Source organism: Erigeron canadensis, chromosome 6 (genome assembly GCF_010389155.1).
Source record: "Erigeron canadensis isolate Cc75 chromosome 6, C_canadensis_v1, whole genome shotgun sequence".
NCBI lineage: Eukaryota > Viridiplantae > Streptophyta > Magnoliopsida > Asterales > Asteraceae > Erigeron > Erigeron canadensis.
In genome coordinates this window covers 42,574,121-42,592,429 of record NC_057766.1, presented here as the reverse complement: position 1 = coordinate 42,592,429, position 18,309 = coordinate 42,574,121, and the positions used below count along the sequence as shown (strand labels likewise).

At 32.9% G+C, this 18,309-nt stretch overlaps 3 protein-coding genes across 4 annotated transcripts; 1 reads left to right on the top strand and 2 right to left on the bottom strand.

Moving 5' to 3' along the window:
- Nucleotides 1-583: 583 nt before the first annotated feature.
- Nucleotides 584-5,393, bottom strand: LOC122605192 (uncharacterized protein At1g28695-like). 2 transcript variants are annotated; one of them, XM_043778092.1, is made up of 4 exons: nt 5,056-5,393; nt 4,400-4,777; nt 2,036-2,568; nt 584-626 (listed from the first exon to the last, which is right to left on the bottom strand). In XM_043778092.1, the coding sequence occupies exons 1-3, from the start codon at nt 5,221-5,223 to the stop codon at nt 2,065-2,067; spliced, it is 1,050 nt and encodes a 349-aa protein (XP_043634027.1). In that variant the 5' UTR covers nt 5,224-5,393; the 3' UTR covers nt 584-626; nt 2,036-2,064. The 2 variants fall into 2 exon arrangements, with proteins under 2 accessions (XP_043634027.1, XP_043634028.1); XM_043778093.1 differs by lacking the exon at nt 584-626 and having other exon boundaries at nt 1,980-2,568.
- Nucleotides 5,394-7,312: 1,919 nt separating this feature from the next.
- LOC122606126 (putative aldehyde oxidase Art an 7) lies at nt 7,313-9,535 on the bottom strand. Its single transcript, XM_043779089.1, has 3 exons — nt 9,149-9,535; nt 8,649-8,812; nt 7,313-8,582 (listed from the first exon to the last, which is right to left on the bottom strand). Exons 1-3 carry the CDS (start codon nt 9,533-9,535, stop codon nt 7,388-7,390), a joined length of 1,746 nt encoding a protein of 581 aa, XP_043635024.1. The 3' UTR covers nt 7,313-7,387.
- Nucleotides 9,536-11,079: 1,544 nt separating this feature from the next.
- On the top strand, nt 11,080-14,692 carry LOC122603662 (probable pterin-4-alpha-carbinolamine dehydratase, chloroplastic). The gene is made up of 3 exons (XM_043776430.1): nt 11,080-11,485; nt 14,108-14,300; nt 14,439-14,692. The coding sequence occupies exons 1-3, from the start codon at nt 11,150-11,152 to the stop codon at nt 14,528-14,530; spliced, it is 621 nt and encodes a 206-aa protein (XP_043632365.1). The 5' UTR covers nt 11,080-11,149; the 3' UTR covers nt 14,531-14,692.
- The last annotated feature ends 3,617 nt before the right edge of the window (nt 14,693-18,309 follow it).

Genomic DNA, 18,309 nt, shown 5'->3' with positions numbered 1-18,309 from the left:
CCGTTGAAAGACTAAGACTATCCACAATAAGGATGTTCATAGGAAATTTGTGGTGACATGGAGAGTGTTTGTAGGGAGACTATTGATGTGGGTGATGACATGGAGGATGCCCATCCATGGTTGTTTGTAGAGAAGGATGGAGAAGACTGAGGAGAGATAAAGGTAAAAGATAAAAGTTACTTTGGAGTTTATATGGTTGTTTGTAAGAAGGATGAATATATTATTGTTGTAGGTAAAAAGTGTTTGTGAGAAGGATGGATGAAAAATTGACGTAGCGTGTTGATTAGGATGTTTGTAAGAAGGATATTTTGAACGAATACGTACAGTCTATGCGCGCTATTGAATTTTTGGCAACTCCACCGCTTCACGTAGTCCGAACTCCGAAGCATAAACTTTAAATTTTAACAAAAATGTAGTCAAAGACTTTTCAAACTTTTATATGTGGTTAATTAATAAGTTGGATTACATTAGCAAAACTCATAGAATAACACAACATGTATATAGAATAGGTGGTAATTAACATCCTATACAACGCCCCAATAGTCTACTCCGATAATGGCCGTATTTGATGCCATTTATTATCATAACCTCAATTTATCAAATATTCAAATCACATGCTAATACATGTGTAACGAGAAAATAATGGAAAAACAAATCATGACCCAATAGTCTACTCCGATAATGACTCATGAAGTCGGTCATGAGCCCCGAGTCGATCGAGTCAACAATGTATACTCCGTATTCTTTACTCAAATTGATCGATATGATACGTTAATTAATTAATTACTGCATATGCTATTAATTATATAGTCATTTATATACAACGAGAGCAAGTATCCGCGCGTTGCGGCGGTGAGATAGTGATGGTCATAGGTCATAGCCTATGATAGGTCATAGGAGATGATATATCATAGAGTGTCATAGCCAAATATCTTAGCCGTACGTGCTCCGACCTCAGATTTAAAAATTCGTCGAAAGTATATTGAATGACATCTCTAATGAAAGAGCATGAAATTTTAAGAACACCCATATAATTTTTATAATTTATTGATGTACGGTTTTTGAGATAAAAGATTTTGAAAGAATTAGAGGCCGGAATAAAATGATTTATGGAGGAGAGAGAAAGTTGTAGACATTGATGTATGATACATTATGTATTATCATGTGTACATTGTTGAAATTGAATGTTGAAAATTAAAACCTTATTTGCTTTATAATATAGTATAGATATAACATATGAAAGAAAAAGATTACTTCGGGCTATGTAGTAATTAATTAATTTAACCTTTTTATTTCAGAAGCAGAAGGTCTTTTGGGCTTTAGTGACTGTTTGTTGTATTTTTCGTGACTCTTCTCTTTAGTCACTAAAAGTCATTTATGTTGTAGTGGCTGTTTGATCGACGTTGCGTTTGCAAGATGATTTTGCGTTACAATTAAATTACTTCTGTGCATGTAATGTTAAGTTACAATTAAATTAGTGTTTTAATTAGTGGCCTGAGGTCCCCTGGTTCCCCCAAAGACTACGATGATGAATTTCGCAAAATTATACGTACGAATATTAGAGACGTCTATATCATTTTCTGAATTACTGTAATATGCAAAGAAGAAAAAAGTTTGAAATAAATGATACTTATGATTAATACTTGGTATAAGAAAAATGATCATCAAATTAAGATGACAAGAACGTTTGTCCTAAAAAGAAAAACAAAAATATAATAAGGATTTAATTAATTACGAAACTTTCTTACGCAAATCACCCACTAGCTTAAACCCTAGTGCCTAGGAGTATCTTATAAATTCACTATGTGGGTCCGGGGTGAGTTTACCCAAAGTCTCAAGTTCGAGTCTTAGGGTTCTCATCTCAAAGGAATTTTCCATGAGCAGGGGTTGGAAGTCCAGAAAATCTTTAGTTAAAATTGTCTCCAACACGTCTGAATCGAAACTCACTTTTAAAAAAAAAAAAAAAAAAAGTTAAGGTATCCTTTAATTATCATAACCTCAATTTATCAAATATTCAAATCACATGCTAATACATATGTAACGAGAAACTAATGGAAAAACAAATCATGACCTCCATGATCTTTTACAACCTAAATGATCCGACCATCTAAATCCAATCGTTTTATTGCGTAATGGATCATTAAATCTATTCCAGTCATGAATCACCGCGGTCAGGTCACCGACTTTTGCTCTAATACTCCGGCAACAATTGGCATGAACGGTAGAAACAAGACTAGCATCTCTACTGTCTTGACAAAATCCACTGAAATAAACGGTGTCCAAAAACCTTACTTTAAGTCCCAGCCTTCTAAAAGTTCCTCTCCACATTAGTTCATTGAGAACATCTTGTTCCTTTTTGCCAGCTGAGCTATTTCTTTTATCATACCATTCCTCGAACAAAGCAATCGTCCTGTTGTTAGATCTGATCATGTAGTAACCGGTGTTTATAGAATTTCTTTCTGACCATTGGTCGCCATTAAAGTGGTCGACGCTGATATGAAGGTCGATCATTTGGTTTATTAGTGTTAGCCTTGGAAATGGATTCCTTAGCCATAATACATCCGTGTCCTGATCGATCATATTCGATTTTACAGAAACCATACAATTATATTAGTTTTTGTTTATGTTGTTGTAATTGTGACAGACATAAATTATTAAAGATACAAAAAGTTGAAATTTAGTGGATTTTTTTTTCTTTTTTATAATATTGATCAGTGTTTAAAGTTATATGAATTATTTATATCTGAAAGTATGAAAGTTAATTTGTAACTCAAAATTCCTCTACTCAAGAAAAAAAGTAAAATTATATGTTCTAAATTAATTTCCACATTTTTAAATCTGGATAATTTTGATTTAAGTGTGAACGATTTATCTATATAATTATAAGAGTGAAATTTTTACAATATTAAAAAAATTTATAGTTTTTTTCTGTAGGTATTTTCAAATATTAAAAAAATGAAAAAACCAATTCCGCAGTTTTTTTTAAATATAATTAATTAAATGTAAACAAGTATTTCTTTTTTTTTAAATGGTTTGTGAACTCGTTAACTTTCAAATAAAACTTCTAGCTAGGTTCAATAAAACTTATTTGTAAATGCTAAATAGTTGTATTTGACAAAAAGATATCAAAGTCTCCTCTTGGAGATTTTGACAAGTACCTAAATTCAACAAAATGAGTGTTATACTCTGAATCAATGAATAGCTAGAATATCAATTTTAGACTTTTGAATAAAATAAAAGTCCGATTGTGTAGAAAAACTGAAAAACTATTTAATTTGTATGTGTTATTAATGTTCATTTTATTTCATTAATAATGTTCATTTTATTTCATTAATACTTAGGGAACAAGTTTTACTTAAATTAATACAATATGTTAATGCATAAAATTAAAACACCCACCAATTACAGACAAATTAAGGATGTGTACGTCTAAACCGGCTAAACCGTTTAGAGCGAAGTAATTGGACGGATTGGTTGAGGTGAAATAAAAACTTTAGACCGTCGGTTTTCCTTTTTCATGAACCGCTTTTATGGTTTTGTTTATGGTTTTAGGCTTTTATCAAACCAATTTAACCAAACCGGACCAAATATTTATTATTAATGGTATGTTTATACATATATATATAAATATTAATTACTGTAAATAATAATTTATTAGCCGGTGCTTGAAAATATTCAACTTCTAAAATTAAAATTTTCAAATATACAATTCCTAAGCTAATTATTAGCAATCAAAGACCAATCTAACTAATATGTTTTCTATTTTCTTAGAGATAGCGTATGGGACAAGATTACAAGAACTACATTTTATTTTCAGTTTTTTACTTATTTCCGGTTATTATTTTTCAAGAGATTTTGTGTTTCATTTTAAGTATATTTGTGAACATTTACACTTTGGTACTCGTATTACTAAAAGCTTATCAGTTGGTAACGCCCAATGTTGTCTTTTACGAGATTTGGGTCCCAATATCTCAATGGTGTATAAGAGAGGTTAAGATGTATATAGTCTTACCCCTATCACGACGGTGTAGAGAGGTTGCTTTCAGGTTCTATTTAAAGATAGAAAAGGACCTCTGGCCTTGCAAGGGATGAGGATAGAACCCATGACCTCTGTCTCCAGAGACAAGAGTGTTAACTAGTTGATCCAACCTTGCTGTTTTAAAAGCTTATATATATTGAATGTTAAAAGTATGATAATTGTTTAACCAGAACAAACCAAACCGATTAATTGATTTTAGTTAGTTTGGTTTGACATAACAATTTCGACGGTTGGGTTTGATAAATCATTAAATCATTTATATTGGTTTGGTTAAGATCTCTAACAAAAATCAGCCAAACCGGATCATGCACATCTATTTTTCAACATCTCACTATAGAAAAACATCAACGACCAACTTACCGTGAAGACAAAGTTGTATCCACGCCGTAGAACATCCCTAAGAAACCGGGTTCTTTGCCACATCATGTTAATAAAATCTTGCGACATGTAAATTTTTTCGCCCACGAAATCTACACCGTCCGTTTTCAGTTTATAACAATGTAGCTTAAGAAACATGCACCTTTCATAGGCTGTTTGATCGACTGCCACGATCAAGAGATGGTTTGTCAGCTGCCTTGTATCTTCGCCTAACCAAAACCCGTCTAAGAAGATATCGAGCATCGACTTATCACCCTCGGTGTAAGCTTTGTTCACTACGGCTATTATCACCGTTTTGTTTGGCATTGATGCTCTTTCCAATTCCACATCTAACTCATCTTTATATATCGAGGTATCGTTCTGCATCCACAAAGTTTTAACTAGACGTAAACATTTCTTTTTTTTTTTCAACAATATATACATATATTAAAATATACAAGCAATATCTCATGTTGGAACAAATAAACTTGTGATTGTAAATAATGTGAATAAATTGTTCTTTTTACGGTAGTAAAAATTGGAATAAAGCTTGCAAGATGCTCGATCTCGAAGATAAAAACGTTAGATATGTCAAAAAAAAAACAAACAAACACGTACTTAATAAGTATGATAGTTAATGAAGCTTAGTTAATAATTACCAGGGATGATAATGAGGGTTTGGAAGGATGCAATTTTTGGGTAATGGCGGTTATGGATACGACGGATGGATTTTTCTCTAATAAAAGATAGATGACAAGGAAGGATATGAGCATTATATTGCAAATCACAAGAGGAGTGTTCGCTTTGGAAAATTTTGATTGATCCATTATTATTTATATATATAGTGTTGATGAGCGATTCGGTATGGTGGTGGTTCCTCGGTGATCGACTAGATTATTGATCAATGAATGATCAATTATGTAACAATTTCTAAATAATTTTCTTAAGTTTTGCAGTGGTGGAATGAGACTTCATGTTCGACGTACGTCTCTTGACTTCATATATTGTCTATTGTCTATGTCTATGTCTCTCTCTATATATATATATATATGAGGATTTATTTATATGACGGGGATGAGAATATAAGGCTATTAGGTACGTACCTAAGTTTAAGTGTGAAACACTCATATATTGTTTTTTTTTAATCCATTAAATTCATGGGGGCCAAACATTTATTCATTAATCAAGAAATATTAAAAAATTTGTATGTGAGAGATTCCACGCCTAAACTTAGATGTCAGACAACCTTATATTCACTTTTCCCTCATATGATTGGTTTATTTTGGAACTTATGACTTGTTTTCCACGCGATGTATGCATTCTCTAATTTGGTATGTTAAAGAAAATAAATCTACCTAGAAATTAGTTTCAAATAATATAATAAATAGAAATTGTATCAAATTAATTCTGATTAATCTGTGTTCTTTTCATGTGATTTGACGTCTTTGCTTTGTGTATATGCCCTTTCATGTGTGTTAAGAGTGCCAAAATCATGTAAAAAGTTATAAACATTTGTGTGTAAGTTACTCTAAAACTTTTTCCCGCTATAAAATTAAAGCTATATATACACTTACCCTTAAAAGTTGTTGATATTCTTCTCTTTAAGCAGGTTTAATTGTTTTTGTCATTGCTAAACCATCTTAATCTTGATATTAATATAACTAATTATGTGGTGAACATGTGATTTTTTCATGTGATTGGACATTTTTGCTTTGTGTGTGCTATTTCATGTGTTAAAAGTGCCAAAATCATGTAAAAAGATATTTTCTCGGGTGTTTGGAGTTGATTATATATTTGGAATGTAAAATGACTAAAAATGATACTCTGTATAAGCATGTTACTCTATATATATTATTGAGAAAAATTCATAAAAAGGTAATTTACACAAATTTCTTATTAAAGGTAACTTATTTTGTTTTCATTTATTTAAATGACCCAATTTTAAATATTTTCTAATAAAGGATATCTCGTTAATTTTTGACAGACGACTCCCGTTAAGTGTCACGTCACCAATGCCGCATCATCAGATATGCCACGTCACCAAACGAATATAAGCTAGTCAAAGTGAACTGTCACGCCGACAAATCTGATGGCGTGGCATCGGTGACGTGCCACTTAACGGATGTCGTCTGTCAAATATTAACGAGATACTCTTTATTAGGAAATTTTTGAAAATAAGGTCCTTTAAATAGACGAAAATAAAATAGGTTACCTTTAATAGGAAATTTGTGTAAATAGGTTATCTTTTTATGAATTTTTCCCTATATTATAGTTATAATCATTTTCGATAGTCTTTCTAACTGATTAATCACTATCAATCTATTAGTGATAGAAAGAGACGTAAACACCCTTATGTGGGAAGCACATGAGGAAAAAAACGGAGGCAATTAGACGGACGTTAAATAAAGGACTGAGTTAGAAACTTATACTCCTATAAAGGATCACCCGTGTCGTTTTTAAAACGTAAGGACGAAACACGATTTTGGTTAATCAAATAGACGATCCGAAAAATTAACTATAAAATGAAAGAACACAAAAGCTAACCATCAATACATGAAGTTTACGTGCACGACTTGGTAAAAGATTTTATTTTTATTATCGTTAATTTAATTTGTTTCAAACAATTGATTACTTCCGTATGTGAAAAAAAATATAAAATTTAAGATTTGAAGTAACAGCAACACGAATCCATTTTTTAAAAACCACCATACAAAACATGTAGAAACAGAGGCATTATTATCGGTATACCTATGTCATGTGTTATTATTGAATAAAGTTGTTAACTGAGCAACCTAAAAAAATATTGAAAATTGAGGGTTTAACAAATAAAGCAGCATATCTTTGATTTTAGAATTTAAACAAAAAAGACATTCGTGTCTTACTGCATTAATCTAGTTTCATAACCATAATTATCAGTCTAATCATTAAGCTAAAAACCTAATTAACAAACCGATATACAAGCTCAACACACAAGTTGATATGGTTGCAACACTAATCAATATGTACCCAAATACCATGTCCGGGAACGCCAAGGCGATTCACAAACATCATATAGTAACCCGGAGGCGCAATCTTTCCAGACGGTGGTGCAAGAGCGCTGATCACATTATTATCGATCCCCTTTATCTTGGGAACGATCAGTCTTTGATTTTGGGAGAATCCATGAGTGGTGAAAGGTGGGTAAACCAAAGTTACCTTAGCCTCACCAAGCAATAACTTTATGTTAGACTTGAATGTAACAGCAATCTTAAATGGTGCACCATACTTCAAAACCTTATCGGTCCGAGGGTCACATATCTCGAGCCTATCCTTATCAAGGGCAGGATCTAGGTAATGAGGAGAGAATTTCTCGACTCTCAATTCGGTTGGGAGTGGGATATTGAAAGTGTAGAACTCGTGTGGGTTACTACCAGCAACCAAAATCCTAGTGTCCGGTAACAATGCTGCAGTAGAATGATACATTCTAGCAATAGTTGTAGGAGCCATTTCCTTAAACCTTTGACCCCTTGGTTTATTTGGACTATATATGATTGGTACAAAATTAGGCTCGATCGCATCCTCCCAAGCAGCAGTACCTTTTTTCGCGCCATTAATCATGATAAGATCTCCAGTCGGGAGGTGTAAAAGGTCGCCCATGACCCTCGGTGTTGGCATTACTTGTTCGTTCGCCCAATTAGCACCGTCCTTCATTGGATGGATTCTATGGCAATCCTGTAATGCAGGTACGTATATTTTCTCTTTGACATGTTTTGCATCAACTTTTTCAAATGCATCAGGCTTGTTACCACCACAAACAACAACTTCCACATTAAGCGGATGTGTGTTGTCATCAGAAAGCTTGAGTGGAAACAGAGCAGACATTCCGGAAGCAGGGTAGTTTCGAGAGCCACCACGCAACACAGAATGTTTTTTAAGAATCCTTCCTGATTTTGGATCTAAGTTGACAGCCCGGTCGTTGGCAAAAAGGAACACATTGCCGTCTGGAAGTAGGTAAACGAACGGGTACAGGTTGTTCTCGATGAATCGGTTTGGTCCCTTTGGAGGTGTACACGTTTCTTTGAGGAAAGGGAAGTCAATTCGTCTCGGTTTGAAGTCAAGTGATGGTGGGACAATTTCAATGCTGAAGGCTTCCCGACCTCCAACCAATATTGCACTTCCATCTTCTAAAACTTGATTAGATGCATACCTGTGATTGATTGATTCAATTTCAGGTCACGTATTATGGAAAATCGCGTAAAATGTTATGACATACCATCTGAAGTCACCAAGAGCATCTTTTCTTTCAATAAAATTTGCATTCGGGTCATCTTTAGGAAGCATTCTAATAGCTTTGACACCACTAAAGGTACCTCCTGTAGCCACAAGGTTACCATTAGGCCACAAGTTCCCTGAAGAGCACCATGGTTCACCTGATAGCTGCAATTGTAGACATAATGCATGCGAATTCCTTATATATTGAGCTAAATTCTTAATCGTCTCATTTTAAATGACATAGTTTGACTTTTTGAGTATTTTTCTTTCAATTTTGACCGTAAATATTTTTGTTTGTATTATGTAATGTTTGATAATAAATTATATAGTTTTATTGGGTTTAAATATACTTTTCATTGGTATAACTTTCATCAAGTATTATATATGAGAAATAGAGTTATTTACGGTCAAAGTTGAAAGAAAAGGCTCACACGGTCAAACCAGGACATTTAGAATGGAATGAAGGTAACACAAAATCGCAACGGTTAACTAGACACATACCACAATGGTTCTACTTTTTGAGGTTTTCCAGTCGTAGGCGATAGCATGTGCAAAGCAATCGGGCTGGTTTTTGAGATCCGGGTTACGAGGACAATTTCCCGGGGGGTCTAACTTTCGAGCAGAAGGGCCAAGTGAGGTTGTATCAAACCAAACGACTTTATCATTAGGCATCAATTGTAGTTGCATGGCAGCCACACCTGCATTTGGATTATCCACCACCCATGCTCCTTTAAAGTTGGTTACAATCTCTGGCTTTGTGTAATCGGCTCCTCCTCCTCCACCATGATTGCCACGACCACCGGCCCCTCGGGCGGCAAATACGCAAAATGAAAACAATTGAGGCCATACGAGGAGGAAAACGATATAGGTTTTGCATAATGAAGCCATTTGATTCATTTTAGCTTTGTTGGTTTTTCATCATACAAAACCCTTTATACTTAAATTAGCTAAATAATTTTGATGGTTAATATATATAGATGGTGAACTATGAAGGAAAGTTTATTTCTAACAATAGGTAATTATGTCAATTATAAGCCACACACAATATATGTTTTATAGTTAAGGTCTTTGAAGTTCATATTCTAGATTCGAATCTTGCTATGACTCAAGATTTACACGTTTTTTTCGGATAACTTGAATATAAAATCCTCATCCATTTAATTTTTTGGGTATGTTTGGTGAGAAATTTTTAGGAGCTTTTAAGAAAAAACTTCTAACCTAATTTGTTTACCAACGAACTAAGGATTTTATGTTATTCCCCAACCAATAAAAAAATTATATGCATGTCAAATCAAATCCAAATACTATATATACACGAAGACTAACATAAATTATACATAAAAATGTCATATTTTGCATTTTCAAAGTTTAATATTGATAAATTTAATCTTAAATAATGTTAGATAATATTTGATAAAGTTATATGAATTGATTTTGTTTTAGACATGTTTTTATTGCATGGTATAACTTTTATCAAGGGGTGAGTTATTTTGAGAACCATAAAAATAAAAGAACGCGAGAACCAATCCTGGCCATTGATTTTGATCTTGATGATATTTAATTTTCTCTCTCCTCATTTTCACCCAATTCATTCAAATGGTTTTATCTCACAAACCGTACATCGTTAAACGAAAAAAAAAGCATGGGTAGTCTTAAAATTTCGTGCTCTTTCATTAGAGATGCGACTTGATATACTTTTGACAAACTTTTAAATTTCGATTTTTTTTTAATTTTTTTTTTAGCGATAATCCTACACATGTGTAGGATGTCCTACACATGTGCAGGACATGTGTAGGGTATACATCATACACATCCTACACATGTGCAGGTAAAAAAAAAATTCGAAAAAATTTTTTTTTTCGAAATTTAAAAGTTTGTCAAAAGTATATCAAGTCACATCTCTAATGAAAGAGGACGAAATTTTAAGACTACCCATGGTTTTTTTTTCGTCTAACGATGCACGGTTTGTGAGATAAAACGTTTTGAAAAATTTGGATGAAAGTGATGAGAGAGAAAAAAGAAGATGAGATGTGTGGCCCAGATTGGTTCTCGCGTTCTTTTTTTTTTATGGTTCTCAAAATAACTTTCCTCGGGTTATATATATATATAAAAAGTTCTATATAACACAACTAAATATATTTAATGTTAAAGTTTAAAAATATAGATTTTGATTATTAAAAGTATGACGCTTCTAAATTTCTAACGGAGATAGTAGCTACTTTCTATTTTCTTTCCCAAAATAGAAAGTAAATTTTTAATGTTAAAGTTAGATAATATTCTATTTTCTATTTTCTAAATTTCTAATGTTGAAGTTAAACATTCCCAAAATCATCGAATTTTTCAACCACAATAAAGTAAAGGCTAAAACACTCCTGAATAAAACCGGGTCACGCTTTTTTCTTTTGTTTTTTAGCCACTAGGATAAGATACAGAAAACCAAACAAATCATCCCCAGCATTTGGCAAAGAGAAAACAAGAAGATAACACATAGTTTTCTCTCAAATGGCGATTTTGCCAACTTTATGCCTTCCTCCCACACTCACTTTCTCAACAAACCAAACCCATAAATTCGCCATTTTCACACACAAGTTTTCTACAAGAACAAGAACAAGAAATTTTTCTCTGGGTAATGATTTTTTGGGTGATTTTGGTGCTAGAGATCCTTTTCCAGCTGAAATAGAGTCAAATTTCAGTGATAAAGTTGGTTATCATGATACAGAACACAAGATTTTGATACCAAATGTTGCTGCTATGTCTCTTTCTCAACAAGAATGCCTTCCAGTTTCACATTTGCAGTCTCCTATGTCTGAAGATGATGCCAAGAATCTCTTGAGAAAGGTTTGTTTTACAATTATATCCTTGTATTGTTTCAATATATATTTGGTACTGTAATTTTTACTTATGTTAGTAGATTGTTAGTATATTGTTTGATTTTATGATATGGGTGTTGGTCAATATGAATGCTTTTGAACTAGTAATATATTATAATGAAGTTGTTGGTTTTGAAAATTCTATGTTGGAATTCTAGAAACTATGTAAAAAGTAGATAAATTTGGTGTTTAGTTGGTTGTTAAGTCCATAGTAATTTCATAGTTTGACTTTCAAAGTCAAAGGAGTATGATCTTCAGTTTGGTTTGCTGAAGTTGCATATGATGTGGAATGGAGCACTGATTGGCCTTTTCAATATATGAAAATATAAGTATCAGGAACTCAAACCGAAGTCTCTGCCCACTTTCCGGATATGGCATATAGTGGCGTTTTACTGATAATCGACATCTTAGTATGTATTAATTTTTTTTTCTTTAATTGGAGATTTTTCCATTTACCAATATGCAGAGTTTGTTATAACTGCACGGAAACAAACAACATTTAGTTTTGTAGTCTCTCGTGAAAGTTAGTACTTGGTGGAAAGCCATAAAATCTTAGTTTAGTGTCTTTGTAGTATCGTATTCATGGCAGCTAACAGATTCACCTTATTATCTCTAGATTTATTCCTTATTTTGTAAATCTATAGAAAAGCCAATTTGAATTTCTCCTTCCCTACTCTTGTAATTTTCATTTATTATAAGTCATGAATTGTAGAATGTTATGGATATATAACCACTAGGTAATAGCCTAGTGGCCACCAGCCGCCACTTTCCAGGAGAGGTCCTGGGTCCAAGTCTTGCCCAAGGCAAACTTGAGATAATCAGGGGATTATTAAGTGGTTGAGATTCACTTGGACATTAGCCTGGCTGGGGGATTAGTGGGTACCAAATGGTACATGGGATCAGGGGGTTCCCATCCAATTACCCTTTTTGAATGTTATGGATTTATGTTATATGTAGATGTTGAGAATTCTTCAAGTCAGTATACAGCTAGTTTGTTGACAATTATGATCAGGCTACATATATAATCATAGTATGGAAGGCCTTTTCAAATCTGTTAGATGAGGGGCTAGGCCAAATAGGTTTCTTTTAGGGCAAAAAGATGTGTGTTACCAACTCAGCTCATATGCTCATTAGTCATTACAGCTCCTCACACAGTCACACACACTATTGCAGCTGACTTGCGTAACACGTCCCCTCATGTATGAAATGTTCAGGGTTGCCTGCATTCTAAAACATCAACTAAGAAGCCTCAAACTGTCCAATTCTCTGAAATCTTGTACCACATGAAAGATTGAGAACCGTTATTCTTCTTGTGCTTTTTAGCCGATCTTGTATCATGGCCTTTTATGGGCTGCTAGAATCTTGGACTATCTATAGCTCTCTTTTGCAGCCTTTTGTTACTTGCATAGGAATGTAGGCGGTGTTGCTCTATCTTCAAGTGATATGATGATGATAGTAATGATACTAGAATTCATTCCTCGTTTTATAACTTCATTACGTGGGACACACGGAATAGACATGATATGGGCCCTTTAAACCATGTCAGGTAGAGAATCAACAGAGCTAAGGTTAAAAGAGATCAAACTTGGTTTAGACTTTAGAAAGGATAAAAACAAGTGAATTTTTACAGCGTACAGGTTTATATCTTTTCAAGAATTGTAATTGTGGCAAGGGATTAGACTAAATCTAGGCTGATTAGGATTTCGGGGATTGGAAGTTTAAATGTCTTTGATTTTATGCTAAGAAAAGACGACTAGTTCTTGTTATATATAACTAGATCTTTATTTTTTGTTGAATGCATTAACAAATAAAAAGTAGTGATGTTGTGATCTAGCCTATAATAGAAGTGAAATTAAAGCGGGAAATTCTTGTAGAAATGGAAGTCAAAAGCTCAGGGTGTATTACCTTATATCGTGCGAGTAACCTTGTTAAGGAAACATAGTTTTCTTTCAAGGAGGAAGTATCAACGGAAGTAAAACAAACAGCATTGATATAATTTCGTTTTTGGATTAATTAGTTGGAAAGCAAAAGTATCATTGATTTCATATCTTTAGGGAATCGTAGGTACTAATGACATTACAACAATTTGTGCCTTATAAACATTCACGAGCTTGATTATATTATTATTTATTTTCTTCTGTCAATTATCAACTGTTGAGAAAGGCCAACTTCCATGACTGCATACTTTCTCTAAGATTTTAGTTGTATGATTATGTTGGATTAATGGTCATCTGTCAACTGTTTACGTTGTTACTGACTGTAAGTAATTGCAAAATGTACCGTCTAATTTAACCTTCACTGGCTATGACAGATGCAGAAGACTTCAACATTAGATCCAATATGAATTTAGTATAAATTATGAGAACTCTTGTAGAACTATACCAAACTTAGTAACATTGAAAAAAATGTACATGCTTTTTGTAGAAGAGAGTATATAGTCTTTCTATCTGGACTGTGTATCGTGTAGGTTATTGGTTGGAGACTAGTAGAGTAGTAGTAACATTGAAAAAACGTACATGCTTTTTGTAAGTAGAGCATATAGTCTTTCTATCTGGACTGTTACAAGAAAATCTTGTTTTGTATCATGTAGGTTATTGGTTGGAGACTAGTAAACGAAAGTGGAATACTAAAACTACAATGCTTGTGGAAGCTTCGAGATTTTGAATGTGGAGTAGAACTCATAAACCGAATCCATAAAGCCATCGGATCTACTGGCCATTTTCCTAATATTCAACTGGAACAGCCCAATCAAGTCAAAGCCGAACTATGGACGTCTTCCATTGGTAACAACCGTTCTTATGTATCTTTTCCTGTGGATTCTTTATCTTGCCAATTTCATTAAAGTAAAAAGTTCTGTGAACCAACTTTTAGTCCTTCGATTATCTTAATATTTCCCTTCCACCTTTTGTTGCTAATTGCAGGAGGCTTGAGCATGAATGATTTCATAGTAGCTGCAAAAATCGATGATATAAGAACTTCAGATCTTGTTCCAAGAAAAAGAGCTTGGGCTTAATCTGCATAAAAATCCCAGAAAGTATAGAATTTCCTGTATGTTTTCTTTATTCTTCTTGTTCTTATTTTTACTTTTCTTAAAACGAATTTTGCCCACACAAATTATGTTGTCTTAATTGTCCGAGTGGAGAAACATAATGAAATTCATTCTTTTGATCCTTTATACCTTAAATATGTCATTTTATTTTTAAATACCTACACAGTTACAAGATGCTTAATTAGTATGATGATCTGTATCCCGTTATGTAAAAATTAACGTTATCTTCTCTTAAAATTTGTGGCTACTTCATCCTAAAGAAGGCCATGTGATTACCTGTGGTATTAAAGCATCCAGGCTCTTAATAAATGGTATAGCCACCATAAATCGCCATCACCCTGAACGTGAACACATGTACCTTAGGGTATACGGTATGGAGTAGCCTTCACGTACAAACGTATCGTGTTCGCACGTCAGCATCATAAACGTCACTCAAATCCCCTACTTTTCTATAGTTTGGTCATACACACGCCACACCAAATTTGGGACTCACTCATTAGATATTACAACCTTATCACTCACATCCTTCTATATTACAAGTATCCTTCTATATTACAAGTGGGCCCCTCTTCACACGTCTTGAAACCCGCAACGGCAACACAGTGTCTCATGCCGTCTTTGGACGACCTTCCTTCTTCCTACACGTACACGCGTCATCATGGGGTTTCCCCTGCCACACTGATGTTCTTTGCAGCATGACAATAGATTCGATTATTAAATGAGATCCAAATTTCTGTTTATGTTTAATAAGTTCTTACATTGATGGTTTGTTTGATTGTTGCATAACGGTAGCGTTTAGAATAGATACTGATTCATAATTCCTGTCTCGATCTTGGATTTTGTCAATGATATCCATAACCACTGCTCTCTTTCCATATACCTTTCCATTTACTTTCATTGCATACTATCACTACCGATTTTGGTATAAAAACTGCAACAGTAGATCTGTACAATTCATTGATACACAAAGAAATAGAAAGTCTCCAATACATTTCTGTTTTGAACACCATAACTATCATAACTTAAAATCACAAACTGATATCATTTTATTATTATAATTTATTCATGACTTCATTACTAGCTTTTTGCTTTCAATTCAACATTACATCCTACAGCTGTTTAATTCCACTTATTAAAGACACCTCACTGGTGTACTCTACCCGCTACCGGCCCTAAAACTAGCAGTTTTATCAGCATTACAAATCCGGTAGGCCTTAACTTCGGCCATTGCAAGTCGCACCATTTATGGCGCCTGGGTTAAAACTTGACTCCCCTTCTTCCTCTTGACCATCACCATCTGCAGCTGCCCTCCTTTTCTCCATCCCTATCCGCTTGAGAGCGGTCTCCATATTCTTAGCCCGGTCATAACAAAACTGGAAGATATTCCTGATCTGTTTCAGCTCAATTACTGAGTCCTCCCTCCTCTTTATTTCGTCGTCGAGTATTTTCAGTCGTGCATCCAGTAGGTCCAAATGAACATGTTTCAACTGCATGAACATGAAAAAAATTTATTAACAGAAGTGTGTATCAATTGTAACTTTATAGATTTGTGTCATATGTTACCATGTTTTCAGCTTCCTCTTGAGCATACACCATTTCATCAGAGACATTGTTGGTAACTGGTTGTGCCATTTTCAATCACAAACAAAATCACAAAAGTTGTTGTGTTTGAACCATTCCATTAGTATGGTTTATATACACCAAGTCTAGGCATGAAACATTTAATTTTGATGACAAAGGATGACGTTATTTTTCGTTTTAACGGCAAATATTACAACTATCCCAAATGATCTAAAACTACATCATATCAAGGATTAAATTACATCAGACTTTACTTGTTTACCCCAAAAGTCAAGATACTCCACCAGATAGGTTAACTTTACGAAAAATAACGTCATTAGTTCATAAATTTATATGAAATGTTAATTTCTCCACCGAACATAAAATGTTTTTCTTAACATTGTACATAAAAACAAATTACCGTATTTTTCAAAAGTTTCTTCCAAACCATGAGAACTCAATATATGTATTAAGCAACATCCTGAAAAGAAAAAAAAATAAAAATTATTTTGAGTTATTGGTAATTAATGTTGAATAACTAGCATTGTTCTTGCACATGCGACGGTAGTTGTGGTGGCGACGGTGTGGTGGTGGGGGCAACTGTTGGTGGTGACGGTGTCGTCGAGTGGTGTTGATAATGATATAAAAGTCTTTGGTTTAAAGGGTTAATGGAGATATTTTAAAAGATAAATGATTGATAGTGTAATTTAATTATAAATGTTAAAGAGGATAGTGTATTTGAAAAGATTTTAAAGAGTGCTAGATGAAAATATTACATAGTATAAATAAGAGAATTTTTTAGGCATTTCAGCCTATACAACTTTCAACAAGGAGAGTATTTTTTTAATATAGTATAGATAATAACGCGTAATCTGATATAATATGGTTTGTAATACAACATGCTATTTTATATTGTACATGTAATGTAATGAAATATGGGAATTTACTATATATTACATTAATTTCATTACAACTATATGTCTATATATTCGTCATGTAGCATAAAGTTAAGAATTTTTTTTTTTTTAATGATAATTCATAACTATTCTATTATTAATACATTTTGAAAAAAAAAAAAGATTTTTATTGAAAGAGTAGTATTGGATTTTAAGTTGATTATGTGTTTATAAATTATAAGTAAGATGATATTGATACCATTATCATTATAATTAATATATCTACCACACATGTGTTTTGTTAACTTGCATAATGTGTTGCAAAAGTTATACCATGTCATAAATAAATCAATAATTGTGATATTAATATGATTTTTCGAAATAATAAAGTATTTTAAGGTTATCAAAATCTTATTTATACTACCTTATAAAAGAACTACCTTTCCCTCTTTAAGAAATTAAATAAACATTTTTTTTATTTTCAAAATACACTTTTTCTTGATTTCTAATTTTTTATTAATTCATTTTCAACTAAAACTACTCCTAAAAGTTTATGCCATCCTCATCTTATCATGAAACAAATATTATGTTCTCACTTTCCCCTTATCTTTCTCATCGTCTGCACGAAAACTCCCCTCTTTTATTTTCGGCCACCATCACCACCATCACTAACGATGACCACCAATCAACACCTTTTGGGTAGCTAATTGAGCTGATATTATTATTATTGGTCAATAAATTATTCAAAACGTATATTTTGGATGAGCTACTAGCTCTTTGGTATAAATTATCAAGCTAACTTTTTTATAGTTATTATATTTAGCCATAATTTTTGTAAGGTAGCCGTCACATCGCACGAACATCCATTTAAAATATTAAAAAGTATTAAAATCTTATTGTTGGAATGAATATTGAATAAATGCATTATAAGAGGTATTAGTTACATAGCTTTTGGGGATTTCATGAGTAATAATCATTCTTTCTATATTAACAATTCATTCTAGATATAACTATTTATGTTATATATTACGGATATATACTCATAAACTTATTTCACTCACATCACATGATTTAATCCAATTTTTTTTTTGATAAAAAGTTGTGAGAGGAGAAGCATTTAACCTCCTAAAAGCAAATTTGAAATACTCTCTATATATTTACAGGGATGAGAATATAAGGCTGTTCGGTATCTAAGATTAGGTGTGAAACATTCAAATATTGTTTTTTTAATCCATAAAATTCATGGGGGCCCAAACATTTATTTATTAATCACGAAATATTAATACG

Bases quoted from the DNA above. Each gene is read 5' to 3' on its own strand.
- LOC122606126 (XM_043779089.1), bottom strand. From the start codon at position 9,535: ATGGCTTCATTATGCAAAACCTATATCGTTTTCCTCCTCGTATGGCCT. The intron at 8,813-9,148 runs GTATGTGTCTAG...CTACAATTGCAG, and splicing joins CAAAAAGTAGAACCATTGTG to CTATCAGGTGAACCATGGTG. The intron at 8,583-8,648 runs GTATGTCATAAC...AATCAATCACAG, and splicing joins GCTCTTGGTGACTTCAGATG to GTATGCATCTAATCAAGTTT.
- LOC122605192 (XM_043778092.1), bottom strand. From the start codon at position 5,223: ATGGATCAATCAAAATTTTCCAAAGCGAACACTCCTCTTGTGATTTGC. The intron at 4,778-5,055 runs GTAATTATTAAC...TTGTGGATGCAG, and splicing joins AACCCTCATTATCATCCCTG to AACGATACCTCGATATATAA. The intron at 2,569-4,399 runs GTAAGTTGGTCG...ATGATCGATCAG, and splicing joins GATACAACTTTGTCTTCACG to GACACGGATGTATTATGGCT.
- LOC122603662 (XM_043776430.1), top strand. From the start codon at position 11,150: ATGGCGATTTTGCCAACTTTATGCCTTCCTCCCACACTCACTTTCTCA. The intron at 11,486-14,107 runs GTTTGTTTTACA...TGTATCATGTAG, and splicing joins CCAAGAATCTCTTGAGAAAG to GTTATTGGTTGGAGACTAGT. The intron at 14,301-14,438 runs GTAACAACCGTT...TGCTAATTGCAG, and splicing joins ACTATGGACGTCTTCCATTG to GAGGCTTGAGCATGAATGAT.